The 15,460-nt window shown below is 42.9% G+C and overlaps 1 protein-coding gene across 1 annotated transcript; it reads right to left on the minus strand.

The window, feature by feature from the left end:
• Positions 1 to 721: 721 nt before the first annotated feature.
• Positions 722 to 14,930, minus strand: LOC145423277 (secretory phospholipase A2 receptor-like). The gene is made up of 8 exons (XM_080295554.1): positions 14,699 to 14,930; positions 4,701 to 9,934; positions 4,426 to 4,522; positions 4,013 to 4,197; positions 3,265 to 3,460; positions 2,790 to 3,119; positions 2,160 to 2,251; positions 722 to 1,583 (listed from the first exon to the last, which is right to left on the minus strand). Exons 3-8 carry the CDS (start codon positions 4,457 to 4,459, stop codon positions 1,464 to 1,466), a joined length of 957 nt encoding a protein of 318 aa, XP_080151680.1. The 5' UTR covers positions 4,460 to 4,522; positions 4,701 to 9,934; positions 14,699 to 14,930; the 3' UTR covers positions 722 to 1,463.
• Positions 14,931 to 15,460: the final 530 nt, after the last annotated feature.

Here is a 15,460-nt window from a genome sequence, read left to right on the forward strand (position 1 = left end):
CACCAAGTTTGCTCAAGTCTACTCTACACGCAACAAATCTGGCAAAACAGCAGCAGATAAAATTTTTAATGACTTTTCCTTGAAATTTGGTTTTCCTGGTAAATTACATCATGATCAAGGCAGAGAATTTGAAAACCATTTATTCAAACAGCTGCAGAAGTACACAGGAGCTAACTCAAAGACTACACCCTACCATCCACAGGGAAACCCAGTGGAAAGGTTTAATCGCACCGTGCTGTGAATGCTGCGGACCCTGGATGAGGAAAAGAAAGAAAACTGGAGTGACTATGTAAACAAAGTTGTGCATGCCGATAATTGCACAACTAGTGACAGGATACTCGCCCTTTTATTTACTCTTTGGTAGACATCCACGTCTCCCTATTGATGTAATTTTTGGACTGAGTGAGACAAACAAATGCAAATCAGGATAATGATGAGCCGGCCCATCTCATAATATTCGTGCTGTCAGCTTTAATCTAGTTAAAATGACGCTAACGCCATAACCGCACCAATGTGCAAATCTCCGTTAGCAAGTTCGCCCCGTGCGTGGGGCTGACCTGCTTTTGTGAAGAATGCGCCATCTTTACAGCCTCAATCAGCTTCTAATTCTGCTTCTACTGCATCAAACACTCAGTGGCTGTCTGTAAAGTGTGTTACGATTTCAAAATTGGGGATGGAGACAAGAGAAAAAAACCACAATAACAACACTGGTCCGGCCGGGTTAAGTCAAACGATGATTTTAATAGTCACACGCGTGGGAGATGGACACTGTATGCAGACAGCCTCAGATCTCAAAATGGTGGAGCATTGATCAAACTCTTATAGCCTCTGGTGCCCCCACCTTATCATAAAAGCCTAAACATTCACATGCTTTCTCTCACACGGCGCCTAAGCTACGACCTTGGCTCCCCGTTTATCTGCTCCTGCTGAGATGGGGCAGAAAACTCCAGCATATTCTGTTCTCTTCTAATCAGACAAATAAGGCGATGACTTTCTGCGAACAGTATTTCTTATAACTCAGCAGTATAATGCATCATAAAACAATATCATTCATCCACAATAAATCAGCAGTCTAATGTAATGCAAATCAGTTTAACAGATGCAATAGTTATCAGCTTCTTCTAATTCAGGAGAATAATGCAAACTAAAACTACATAATAATTCACAATCTTTAATTAGGGGTATAACATGGCATAAAATAATATTATAGTCTAACAAGTGCAACAGCGAAAAACCGCATGTATTAAAATTACAGTGAACTGTCACCAAATACCCAGCAAACGTCTTGTGTTTTAAATGTTAACAGGTAAGAATAAAACTATGTAAAACTATGCAAAGACATCATAATTAGATTTTTGTTTTGTTTGGATGATGATATTCACACAAAGCATAGAATAATATGATAATATGGCACAATAGCACTTGAAAGGTCAAAGGCGAAAGCAACATTTCTTGAACTATTTTCACACGATGCTCTTCTTCTTCGTTTCCTCGTCCTTGTGGAAGACCGATCCATCTGACTGCTTCCTCCAGCTCAGTTTGACGTCTCCCTGTACTCCCTGCTCCTTCAGCTTCTGTTGGATCTGACACACACAAATACTTAACATTACTCAGACAATAATATACACTAAATTCTTCAGAATCTATTTTTAAGAGAAGATATTTAAATTTATCTGACTCAGCCTAAGGTACATGAGCTGAAGGAGGTGTTTGTGCAAACAAGCATGACAAAACATTTTGTGTAGACAACTTTAATACACAGATGAAATCATCTCTAATAGTCAGTGTTTTGAATATTGAAGAAAAATGTATTTATATGCTGTAATAAAGCACTTGTTTAGTGATCAAGTAGAAGTAATACTCTGCTTTAAGTTTGATTTGAGAAAAATTCTTGTTTCTATATTGTTGTGAAGCAGATACAGTCGACTGGCAGTTTCAGTGACACATCACGAGGACAGACCCAGAAGTAGTGAGAGTCTTAAGTTGTTCACACAGTCGTGCAACTGAATCCAGCCAGATTGTTAGGTCCACATTCAGTGTTGTGATAAAGCTGCAATTCAGTGAGAGCTTCAATTTTTAAATACATGCACACATACACAGATGTATGTGTGCATGTATAATCTCTCTCTCATGTATATTAATAAATAAACATGACTTGCCTGGTTCAGCGTGGCTTCCATCACATCAGGGTGGGTCAGATCCAGACCGGAGTTTATCAGGTTCACTTTCACCACTTCCTTGTAAACAGGTGCTTTTAAAATAAGAACAAATTGTTACATCCTTCATCAGCTCTATCTTTCACTTGCATTTTCATATTCTGCTTTTAAATACATAATTTACTTGCAATAAAAAACTTATGAGTGCCAAAATCTCAGATTAACCTTCCTGGTGTGTTGTTTGCTGTTTTAATTTTATATATAAGCGACAACCAGAAAACAGAAATGGCCCATTTGTTATGACCCATCCTGTCATACTAATATTCACAATAATTTTACAGTGTTCACTTCAAACCTCTGAACTGAACACAACGGTTGATGCAGCTTCCATCACAACACTGAATGTGGGTCTGGCAGAATAAACTGTGTGACCACTTGAGGTTTCTGGGTGACAAAATGTGAAGCCAGCAGCTAGGAGCTCACTGTACAGGACTGTTTTCTCACATACAGTTACTTTCACATATTGAGCAGCTGCCACCACAACAGCGGATGTACAGCAAGAACCTTTTACATTAGGGTGTAGTTTGTAAATTGTGACCAATAGCAGCCAATGATTCAGGTAGTAATGCTTACCAACATTGCAAACAAACTCCTTCTGTGAGCCACAGGCCCAGTCCTCCCATTTTGCATTTTGTTCAAAGTTTGCTGCCACGCAAGGCTCTGGTCCATTGGGTTCATTTGTTTGCCAATATGTAAATGAGGAGTTACTTCCATCCATCCACTTCCAGGACTCTGTGAAAAGGCCGATCCACACCCTTATCCCTGGAGGTACCAGGTCATCTATCTCCTGGTTCTCTGTCATGTTCCTCACACTGGCCAGGTCGGTGTAATGAAGTCTGCAGTAGCTCTGGGCGTTCGCCCATGACGCTATAATGTCAATGAAGACAAATGTCCTAGTCGACCCTGAAAACAGACCATACTTAAGTGCTGTGTACAACTGTAAATGCATTTGTAAGTCTAAACAATTAGGCCGTTGTTGAAACATCAATAAAAGCACAGAACAGGACCTGTTTTGTTCTAAGCTTCTAGTTAAGTTGAAAATCCTCACCTGTGTTATTAGAGCAGACGAATCTGAACACATTCGTACAAGGGTCATAAAACCACGGTCCATCAAGCATAAATACGCAGTATTCTATAACCCATTGGTTATCTGGTTGTTCAGGTGACCAGTTTCTGAACTCACTGGTTTCTGACGTTGACCACTGCCAGCCAACGATGTCATCATACAGCCCGATCCAGGCTCTCTGAAAGCACCAGCGGGTTTGTTTCATTAGACATAAAATATATGAGTTAGGCTGTCAGATTATCAGTAAGCACTGATATATACAGTATAAAACATTTCATATCTTGTGATATTTTGTAATTTAGTTCTTTAATTTTTTCCATTTTTATTTATAAAGATTAATACAAATTAAGAAAATCTCAATTAATTTGTAGATTTTTGCATCACAATTTTTCTGTCAAAAAGATTTTCCACTTGACAAAAATTATATTCAAATATTTGTAAGTTCACAAGATCCTAACGCTAACCTTATTCAATTCAATTCAAAATGGTTCATAATAATTCAGTTTTATTTTTATAAAAGCAAATCACAACAACTGTTGCCTCAATCTGCTTTATTATACTGTAAAGTCAACGATCAGATCACCCCATGTGAGCACTTGGCAACAGTGAGAAAAGAAAAGTGATCTTTCAAGAAAATATAGTTTAAATATAGTTCAGTACCATAAAATTTAAATAATGTACAAAAACCTAAAGTCCTACTGTCACAAAAAAAGCCAGAAAAATAATTTACATTGCCGTTTGTCATGGTGGTCATTTTGCTTAAATCTACTGTGCTGGTCAGCATCTGCACATCCTGCATGTCGTCTATAGTAGCCAGGTCTATGTATTTGTCTCTGCAGTAACTCAGCGCTTCAGTCCAGTTCTTCTGTTCATAAACAAACTGGTAGTGATGTTTGGAGGCGATGGCACACAGGCCTGCAAACACAGTAAATAAATGAGTTTAGCTTCAATGCATTTCTGTGTAATCTATTCTCTTGGCAGAAAATTTGTGTCAGGAGTAAATATAACGCACTAATGCATCATCTTTTTCATTTCTGTGAAGAAAAACAATGAAAGTTGAAGTCCCTTAGAGTTACAGTAATAATCTTCATCACAAGGATCACACTTAAATATGATGATGGAAACGTAATAATTCAGACTTGCCTGATGCCGCTATGATGAACAGAGCTTTTTCCATTCTTGTATGTTCCCTGCTTTCTCCTTTGGTCCGACTGTTGTGACATGACTTCTCATCTTCATCCTCATGCAAAAGGATTATGCAAGTTACTTCCAAGGACGCGATGGATGCATGTGTGTGTGCAGAAGTCAATTCAAAACAAGTCAAATCAGTTTTCCTTAAAGTCAATCATTTGCATGAGGGCGTCCTAGCTAATTAGGACATAAAGGGGGCGATCGTGGCTCAAGAGTTGGGAGTTCACCTTGTAATCGGAAGGTTGCCGGTTCGAGCCCCGGCTCGGACAGTCTTGGTCGTTGTGTCCTTGGGCAAGACACTTCACCCGTTGCCTACTGGTGGTGGTCAGAGGGCCAGGTGGCGCCAGTGTCCGGCAGCCTCGCCTCTGTCAGTGCGCCCCAGGGCAGCTGTGGCTACAATGTAGCTGCCATCACCTGTGTGTGAATGGGTGGATGACTGGATATGTAAAGTGCTTTGGGGTCCTTAGGGACTAGTAAAGTGCTATACAAATACAGGCCATTTACCATTTTTTACCATTTTAAAGGAAACCTACTTACACCCCATCTAGAAAAACATGGAAGGAACAGAAGTAATAAGATTCACAGATATTTTATATACACTTTTATACCACTTCATGAAAAAGGTAAAGCCCTCAAATCACACAAGCACGAATATCATGAGATGGGCCGGCTCAAAACTGTGTTAAGGGTTCAAATATCGAGGAGGGATACAGGAGGGATTCAAAATCACGTGTGGGGAGATGAACGGTCACACACTCAGCGTCGATCTCCGCCCAATAATACACAAGCAGTTGTTTTTATAGCATCAGGGTATTATTGATGGTGCCCCCTCATGCGTCAAAGCAGATACAATACATGCATAACTTCCAAAACCACAAATGTTCTGGTAACGACTTTTGACACAGTTTGAGAAGAACATTTTCTTCACCTCCAAGCCAGGTGCTTCCAGCTCATATACCAATATAAACAAATAAAAGACAATAATGAATAACCTGGTTATTCAAATAGCCTCATCCAGACAGCTCCTCAAAATAACCACCAAGAAATGCACACTTTACAGAGAAAACAAAGACATTTCAGAAGTACACTTCCTGACTTATTCTGAGTCATCTGTTACCAAGCAAACTCAAACGCAGCAGGTTGCTGAATACCCTCAGGCCTTTATTCAGGCCTGTTTCTAGATTATATGTGATATATGTATTGTAAGCATGTATGCAATCCTTCCATAGCTCTAGGCCACTTTGCTCAATAGATCGGCCGGACATCGCGCCGGATGAAGCTTCTGACCATCAATTAACTGACCGAGCTTCAACTCTTTAACCCTTTAAGACCTACCATAGAACCAAGTCCATCAGAGCTTATATTATATTTTTACCTGCTGTGGAGCCATTTTTGGGAGCATTTCAAGTTGCTATACATCAATACAACCATTACAGCCTAAATTTTAATAATATGTCTGCATTAAGTGCATAGATAAATAAATAAATAAATAAATAAATCGTTTTTTTTTAACATATATTTCTAGTTAGAGAAATTTAAGAGGCTTATCCCTCAAAACTGTAAATACAAAAAAGTTGCACAAAATAGTTTCCCACCACTTCATAGTTTTACTTTTGAAATACACCAATTATTATACACTGCAGGAAAAACGAAAATTAGAGTACCACTTCCCCTGCCGGTGGCAGACGCCCTCAGACGTCGGTGCGTTGGTGTTTCTTTGTGTCCGGGGGTGGGCGTCCAGGTACACACCGGCTCACTCCTTGGCGGCCGCTTATCGGGGCCTGGAGCCTGGGGCTCGCTCGGGCCACTTCGGGGGTGGGGTGCCCCCGGCCTCTCGGCCTGGGGCTCGGTCACTCAGGCACGGCTGGCTGCTGGCAGGGCTCACGGGCGCGTCACTGCAACCCCCCCTGGCTTCTGCTCCGCGGCTGCTGAGTGAGCCCTCATCTGGGACTCTCCTCAGCTCTTTCCGGGACAGTGGCGCGGCTGCCCCTCTGTTGGTCTTCCTTGGTCTCTTGTGTTCTGGGGGCCTCTGGATGTCTGGAGTTTTGATCTCCTGCATACCTGCTTCATGCCCTGGAGGACGGGGCTGTGGCCCCCCCACACCCTCTAGCAGATCATTACATGAAGGAACCTTTTAAAAAAACAAGCGCGTCCATGCTCACAGGTGTACGCACCTTCCCCCAGTCAAGTCTGTCCCGTATTCAGCAAGTGAAAATAAAATAAACAATAAAGGGTGAATCAAATGGACCATTACGGCAAGGCTGGGATGGTCAATTTGGTAAAGTAAATCCGTTGGGCATCTTTCTTCACCTTTAGACAATAATTCTGATGCGAAAGAGCCAAACGGGACAGGCAAAAAAAAAGGGAAAAAAAAGGGGAAAAAAAAGATATTGAGTTCTTCATCACACGTGTGCAAATGTAATATTCAGAAAAGACCTACATTTCAGCGTAGGGCCCCCATGTGTCACATGCCAGCTACTGCACCCTTTGAAATGGTTTCAATAGACTAAAATACATCATGATCAAGGCAAGCAAAAAACCGCATGTATTAAAATTACAGTGAACTGTCACCAAATACCCAGCAAACGTCTTGTGTTTTAAATGTTAACAGGTAAGAATAAAACTATGTAAAACTATGCAAAGACATCATAATTAGATTTTTGTTTTGTTTGGATGATGATATTCACACAAAGCATAGAATAATATGATAATATGGCACAATAGCACTTGAAAGGTCAAAGGCGAAAGCAACATTTCTTGAACTATTTTCACACGATGCTCTTCTTCTTCGTTTCCTCGTCCTTGTGGAAGACCGATCCATCTGACTGCTTCCTCCAGCTCAGTTTGACGTCTCCCTGTACTCCCTGCTCCTTCAGCTTCTGTTGGATCTGACACACACAAATACTTAACCTGGGACCTGGGAAATTGTCAACCAGCGGCCGCTCAGGGTTAATTGATCCCTTACACTGACCACAGGAGCCCCTTAAACAACTATGCCCCAAGTGTGGTCCTTTGCTGGGCCTGACAACCTTGTTAGTTTGAGAACCATGAGTGACTGTTTTCAAATCAGGCCTTCTTCCCTTTCGATACGCTTTCCGCTTAAGTGCCAGTTTCACACAATCAGCAACCACATGGCCAGGCTTGTGGCAGAAGAAACACAGTTTTGTTTTGGGTCTCGAAACCACAACTTTTTCAGCCTTGTTAGCTGGCTCCCTCCTAGCTCTCCAAGATGTGTTACCGTGAGAAGGGATGTCACATTCCACCGCGTTTGTTTTATGAGTTAGGGTAAACCCATCCGCCAGTACGGCAGCCTGCTGTAGAGTGGAAACCCTTTGCTCACTTAAATAACACGAAATAGACTCAGGAACAGAGTTTTTAAAATCCTCCACAAGCATGAGCTCACGTAACGACCCCAAACTGTTAACCTGGCTTGCAGAGCACCACCTACCAAAAAGCTTTGCCTTCTCCCGAGCAAAGTCAAGGTAGGACTGACCCTGTGCCAACTCCAAACCTCGAAAGTTCTGCCTATAGGCCTCAGGCACAAGTTCATAGGCTTGGAGGACGGCACTTTTAATCTTTTCATAAACTAGGCTGTCTTGCCTAGACAGACCAAAGCAAGCTTCCTGAGCCTTACCTGTGAATTTACACAGCAACATCACCCCCCACACGTCTTCAGGCCACTGTAATGCAGTTGCTATGCTTTCAAATACACTGAAGAAGCTCTCAACACTGGATTCACAGAAAACGGGAACCAGGTGGATGTTATTACTTACAAACGAGCTTCTAGGCACCTGTGCACTTATGGCTGCATCAGCCATTTTAGGGGCCGGAGAAGGGTTAGAAAACACACCCTAATTAAGACACAACCACACCTCTCTGCCAACTCACTCCAAAACTACACAACTTAGTTTAAATGACCAACTTACCTCTTACAGTTTACACAATAAACAAACACAACTTACCCAGTTCCTAAGCACAACAAACTTTATCTTCTGGAGCGTGCCGGGCTCGAGGCAACTTGAAAGGCGAAACTTCAGCGACTGGAGCCCTGAATTGCCTACCCCCAACAGGGAACTAATCCCCGCCCAGGATTACTCCGAAAATAAAAAAGGCAAAACAAAAAAAAGAGTGCCCGAAGGAAGAACTTAAAACAAAGCTCAGCTGGACACTCACCTAACTAAACTGGGAAGTTGAATCTCCAAAGGTAAAAAACAGCCAGATAATCAAAAACCAATTCCAACTCAAAACTCCCTTTTCAACGATCCCGGACGAGCCCCCACTTGTTACATTCCCCCGAGGGGTCTAGGCGGTGAGGGGGAAGTAACAAAAGGTGTCCAGGTCAGAAAAAGGAGTCAAGGAGGCAAAAGGGTTAAATTAAAGAGTTTTATTGAAGTAGCTCAACTAAGAGAGACGGACAAGCCGCTATCACCATTTAAGAAAAACAAACAAAACTCAGGCGTTGGTCAATAAAGCAAAGTCAAAAGGAAAGCGCAGCTCACTAGCTGCAATCACCACAAAACACAGACAGCTCACTAGATGCAAACACCACAAAACACACACAGCTCACTAGCTGCAAACACCACAAAACACACACAGCTCACTAGCTGCAAACACCACAAAACACACACAGCTCACTAGCTGCAAACACCACACAAAATGGCACTCTGGCCCAGAGCTCACCTTTCCCTGGGCTTAAATACTTTTAATTACTGATGTGAGTCAGCTGTGTTACAGGGAAAGGTGGCACCTCAGGCAGAAGAGGTGGTGGGACACGCCCACACAGGCACCTTCAGGAGGAGGCCCTGCTAGGGCCGTAACACTCAGACAATAATATACACTAAATTCTTCAGAATCTATTTTTAAGAGAAGATATTTAAATTTACCTGACTCAGCCTAAGGTACATGAGCTGAAGGAGGTGTTTGTGCAAACAAGCATGACAAAACATTTTGTGTAGACAACTTTAATACACAGATGAAATCATCTCTAATAGTCAGTGTTTTGAATATTGAAGAAAAATGTATTCATATGCTGTAATAAAGCACTTGTTTAGTGATCAAGTAGAAGTAATACGCTGCTTTAAGTTTGATTTGAGAAAAATTCTTGTTTCTATATTGTTGTGAAGCAGATACAGTCGACTGGCAGTTTCAGTGACACATCACGAGGACAGGCCCAGAAGTAGTGAGAGTCTTAAGTTGTTCACACAGTCGTGCAACTGAATCCAGCCAGATTGTTAGGTCCACATTCAGTGTTGTGATAAAGCTGCAATTCAGTGAGAGCTTCAATTTTTAAATACATGCACACATACACAGATGTATGTGTGCATGTATAATCTCTCTCTCATGTATATTAATAAATAAACATGACTTGCCTGGTTCAGCGTGGCTTCCATCACATCAGGGTGGGTCAGATCCAGACCGGAGTTTATCAGGTTCACTTTCACCACTTCCTTGTAAACAGGTGCTTTTAAAATAAGAACAAATTGTTACATCCTTCATCAGCTGGTATACAATGTACTCACAATTCGAAGTTTTTAACTCCGGATCCGAGCTGGCCGAGTGAGATCTTGAGGGAGAACAAAGGGAAGCGGCGGCCTAGAGGGAAGCGAGCCGGCGTCAGGAACAGGCTGAGAGCTCGTGCACACCGCACACCTGTGCCTAGCATCCTGCTCGCCAATGTCCAGTCACTGGAGAACAAGCTTGACGACCTCAGGGCCAGCATAAAGTTCCAGAGAGACATTCGGGACTGCAATCTCCTCTGCTTCACCGAGACATGGCTGAACCCAGCGGTGCCGGACCACGCCATCCAGCCGGCCGAGTTCTTCTCGGTTCACCGCATGGACAGGACACGGGACTCGGGGAAGTCAAGGGGAGGCGGCGTGTTTTTAATGGTGAACAACAACTGGTGCAACAGTGCGAACGTTGTTCCTCTCACACGCTCCTGCACACCAAATCTGGAACTACTGTCCATCATGTGTCGTCCTTTTTATCTACCTCGGGAATTTACATCGGTCATTGTAAGTGCCGTTTATATTCCACCACAAGCGGACACGGTCACCGCCTTATGCGAGCTGCATGAGGCACTCACACAGCACCAGACACAACACCGGGACGCTGCGCTTATTGTGACGGGGGACTGTAATAGCGCCAACCTCAAACGCGCAGCGCCGAACTTTTATCAACACATCACCTGCCCCACCAGAGGTGAAAGGACACTGGACCACTGCTACACTACGGTCAAGGACGGCTACAAGGCACAATCCCGCCCTCCGTTTGGCAAATCTGATCACGCCGCCATCTTCCTCATGCCAAAATACAAACAAAGGCTGAAACAGGAAGTTCCGGTTCAGAGGAAGGTCGCGCGCTGGACGGATCAATCAGTGGCCGCGTTACAGGACGCACTCGATGACGCAGACTGGGCCATGTTCAGAAACAGCTCCGATGATGACGTCAACGTGTTTACGGAAGCGGTTGTGGGATTCATCGGGAAACTAGCGGACGATACCGTGGAGACAAAGACTATCACAACGTTTCCCAACCAGAAGCCGTGGGTGGATAAAACCATCCGCGACGCTCTGAGATCCCGCACCGCTGCCTACAACACGGGACTCACGACGGGGGACATGGACCCGTACAAAGCCGCGTCATATAACGTGCGGAGGGCGGTAAAAGAGGCGAAGCAGCGCTACGGGAGGAAACTAGAGTCACAACTCCAACAGAGTGACTCTATTCAATTCAATTTCAATTCAATTTTTCTTTATTGTCCCACAAGGGGAAATTAGTTTAGCAGCAGGAGGATAAGAACAACAGAACAATACTATAAAACAATAATAACAATAATAATGATAGAAAATTCAAGGACAATTATTTGCCATTAAGGAGACAAGACGCAGTAGGGATAAAAGAGACCTGGAGTCTTTTAGTCCTCCTCGGAGGTACTCTAAAACGGCGGCCGGAAGGCAACAACTCAAACTCACTGTGAAGTGGATGGTTCACACAATTAATAATAGAATGAGCCTTTCTAAGCACGTTTTTATTGTAAATGGCCAAAAGTCCATCTTGCCAGCGCCCTGAAATTTTGCTAGCGGTTTTTACCAGAAGTCCCAACCGATTCTTATTCTTCACCGTCAGGTTACCAAACCAGGCAGCGATACAAAAAGACATCACAGATTCGATAAAACTTCTATAAAACAAAGACAACATCTCAGATGAGACATTAAAAGATCTCATTTTCCTTAAAAAGAACAGTCTTTGTAGGAGCCTGTGGCGGGGACTAAGGACAATAACGGACTATAAAGCACCAACAACCGGTATGACGAGCGCGGCCGTGACTCTGGCAGACGAGCTGAACACTTTCTATGCTCGCTTCGAGGCTGCAGCTAAGGACTCCAACGATGCTAATGCTAGCGGCGCTAACGGCTGCAGACAGGAAGATACTGCCAGCACCGGAAACGTGCTCGTCATCTCCGAGCATGAAGTAAGGAGAGCCTTCAAGAGAGTGAACACCAGGAAAGCAGCAGGACCAGACGGCATCCCAGGTCGTATCCTAAGAGACTGCGCATACCAGCTAGTTCCTGTGTTCACTGAGATATTCAACATCTCTTTATCTCAGTCGGTGATCCCCACATGCTTCAAAGAGTCCATCATTGTTCCTGTCCCGAAGAAACCCCACCCTGCTTCTCTCAATGACTATCGCCCTGTAGCCCTCACCTCAGTAGTGATGAAGTGCTTTGAACGCCTGGTCAGAGACTTCATCATTTCTTCACTACCAGACACACTGGACCCACTACAGTTCGCTTACCGTCCAAATCGTTCCACAGACGATGCCATCTCTCATCTCCTCCACACATCACTCACTCACTTGGACACTAGAAGGGGGAATTATGTTAAAATGCTCTTCATAGACTACAGCTCTGCATTTAACACCATAATTCCCTCCACACTCACCACCAAGCTGGAGCATCTGGGACTCAGCTCATCTATGTGTCAGTGGATCTCCAACTTCCTAACTGGCAGACCACAGGCAGTAAGGATGGGCGGACATGTCTCAGCCTCCACCACTCTCAGCACTGGAGCCCCCCAGGGGTGTGTTCTGAGCCCCCTGCTGTACTCTCTGTACACATATGACTGCGTGGCCACTACCAGCTCCACCACCATCATCAAGTTTGCTGACGACACCGTCGTGGTGGGCCTGATCTCTGATAACAACGAGACGGCCTACCTGAAGGAGATTAGGAATCTGGAGAACTGGTGCCAGAGGAACAACCTCCTTCTAAACGTCAGTAAGACAAAGGAGCTGATAGTGGACTTCAGCACTAAGCAGGAGAGGAACTACCAGACCCCTGTCATCAACGAGTGCCCAGTGGAGAGAGTGGACAGCTTCAAATACCTCGGAGTTCACATCACGCAGGACCTGTCATGGTCCTGTCACATCAACTCCGTGGTGAAAAAGGCCCGACAGCGTCTCTACCACCTCAGACGCTTGAGAGACTTCCAACTGCCCTCCAAGGTGCTCAGGAACTTTTACTCGTGCACCATAGAGAGCATCCTGACGGGAAACATCTTAACCTGGTTCGGGAACAGCACCATGCAGGACAGACGAGCTCTACAGAGGGTTGTGCGGTCAGCTGAGCGCACCATCCGCTCCGAGCTCCCTGACCTGCACTCAATCTACAGCAGGCGGTGCTGGACCAAGGCCAGGAAGATGGTGAAGGACCTCAGCCATCCCAACAACAGACTGTTCTCTCTGCTGAGGTCAGGAAAGCGATTCCGCTCCCTGAAGACCAACACAGAGAGACTGAGGAGGAGCTTCTTCCCGCAGGCGATACGGTCTCTCAATCACACCACAACACAGTACTGACCCACACATATGGTTCTTACACACACACTGGACTTTCTGGACATTGTTTTCACTTCATCACTTAAATCACTGCTGCTGTTATTGTGTATATATTTATTTTTACTTCTTGTGTATTTTGTTCATACATTCTTATATAGTTCTATATTGTGTATTTTGTTGTACAGTTATTTTATTTTCAATTTAATTTATATATTTTATCTTATTCTTTCCCAGTGTGTTGTACAGTTATTTCATTGTTAACCTTAATTTATATTTTATTCCTTCCTAGTTAAATTTACCCTTTTTAATTTTTCATATTTATTTCCTATCTTATTCATAGCCTTTTCCTTTTTTGTTTTCTTTAGGTCACGAGCAGTTGTCCAAGCATTTCACTACATATCGTACTGTGTATGACTGTGTACGTGACAAATAAAAATTTGAATTTGAATTTGAATTTGAGCTCTATCTTTCACTTGCATTTTCATATTCAGATTTTAAATACATAATTTACTTGCAATAAAACACTTATGAGTGCCAAAATCTCAGATTAACCTTCCTGGTGTGTTGTTTGCTGTTTTAATTTTATATATAAGCGACAACCAGAAAACAGAAATGGCCCATTTGTTATGACCCATCCTGTCATACTAATATTCACAATAATATTACAGTGTTCACTTCAAACCTCTGCTGATGTGTAATATAAACAACAATATAAGGTGGAACACAGCGTGTCTCTTTAGAAAAATGACTACACAGTAAATAGTGCTGGGTGTCGTCACTGATTTCTATAATCGATTCGATTCAGATTCAGTTTTGATTCAGTCAGAAATATTATAATTCTGATCATTTACCAGTACATATCCATATTTTTAAATCTGTGTATAAAAACAAAGCTGACACTGTGAGACTTCATCAGAGGCATCACAGCAGCTGCTTTTGTGTCAGAGTAACTGAGGACAAAATACAGAAAACCAAAGTTACACTGGTTTTGTTAGAGACACAATTTGACATAATTTTAAAACGTTTACATTTCTTTGCTATTAAACAGCAGAAACGAGGCTTTCTTGTTAAAGGTCATTTTGGAAAAAAACCTTAAAATGAAACAAAGGCCAACAGCACTGAACACAACGGTTGATGCAGCTTCCATCACAACACTGAATGTGGGTCTGGCAGAATAAACTGTGTGACCACTTGAGGTTTCTGGGTGACAAAATGTGAAGCCAGCAGCTAGGAGCTCACTGTACAGGACTGTTTTCTCACATACAGTTACTTTCACATATTGAGCAGCTGCCACCACAACAGCGGATGTACAGCAAGAACCTTTTACATTAGGGTGTAGTTTGTAAATTGTGACCAATAGCAGCCAATGATTCAGGTAGTAATGCTTACCAACATTGCAAACAAACTCCTTCTGTGAGCCACAGGCCCAGTCCTCCCATTTTGCATTTTCTTCAAAGTTTGCTGCTTCCAGGACTCTGTGAAAAGGCCGATCCACACCCTTATCCCTGGAGGTACCAGGACATCTATCTTCTGGTTCTCTGTCATGTTCCTCACACTGGCCAGGTCTGTGTAATGAAGTCTGCAGTAGCTCGTTATAATGTCAATGTAGACAAATGTCCTAGTCGACCCTGAAAACAGACCATACTTAAGTGCTGTGTACAACTGTAAATGCATTTGTAAGTCTAAACAATTAGGCCGTTGTTGAAACATCAATAAAAGCACAGAACAGGACCTGTTTTGTTCTAAGCTTCTAGTTAAGTTGAAAATCCTCACCTGTGTTATTAGAGCAGACGAATCTGAACACATTCGTACAAGGGTCATAAAACCACGGTCCATCAAGCATAAATACGCAGTATTCTATAACCCATTGGTTATCTGGTTGTCCAGGTGACCAGTTTCTGAACTCACTGGTTTCTGACGTTGACCACTGCCAGCCAACGATGTCATCATACAGCCCGATCCAGACTCTCTGAAAGCACCAGCGGGTTTGTTTCATTAGACATAAAATATATGAGTTAGGCTGTCAGATTATCAGTAAGCACTGATATATACAGTATAAAACATTTCATATCTTGTGATATTTTGTAATTTAGTTCTTTAATTTTTTCCATTTTTATTTATAAAGATTAATACAAATTAAGAAAAAAATGG

This window comes from Astatotilapia calliptera, chromosome 20, assembly GCF_964374335.1.
Source record: "Astatotilapia calliptera chromosome 20, fAstCal68.1, whole genome shotgun sequence".
NCBI classification, from domain to species: domain Eukaryota; kingdom Metazoa; phylum Chordata; class Actinopteri; order Cichliformes; family Cichlidae; genus Astatotilapia; species Astatotilapia calliptera.

Coding starts and splice junctions, on each gene's coding strand:
- LOC145423277 (XM_080295554.1), bottom strand. CDS start 4,459: ATGGAAAAAGCTCTGTTCATCATAGCGGCATCAG. Junction 3,120..3,264: donor CGTCTGCTCTAATAACACAG/GTGAGGATTTTC, acceptor GTCTGTTTTCAG/GGTCGACTAGGACATTTGTC. Junction 2,252..2,789: donor GGAGTTTGTTTGCAATGTTG/GTAAGCATTACT, acceptor TTATTTTAAAAG/CACCTGTTTACAAGGAAGTG.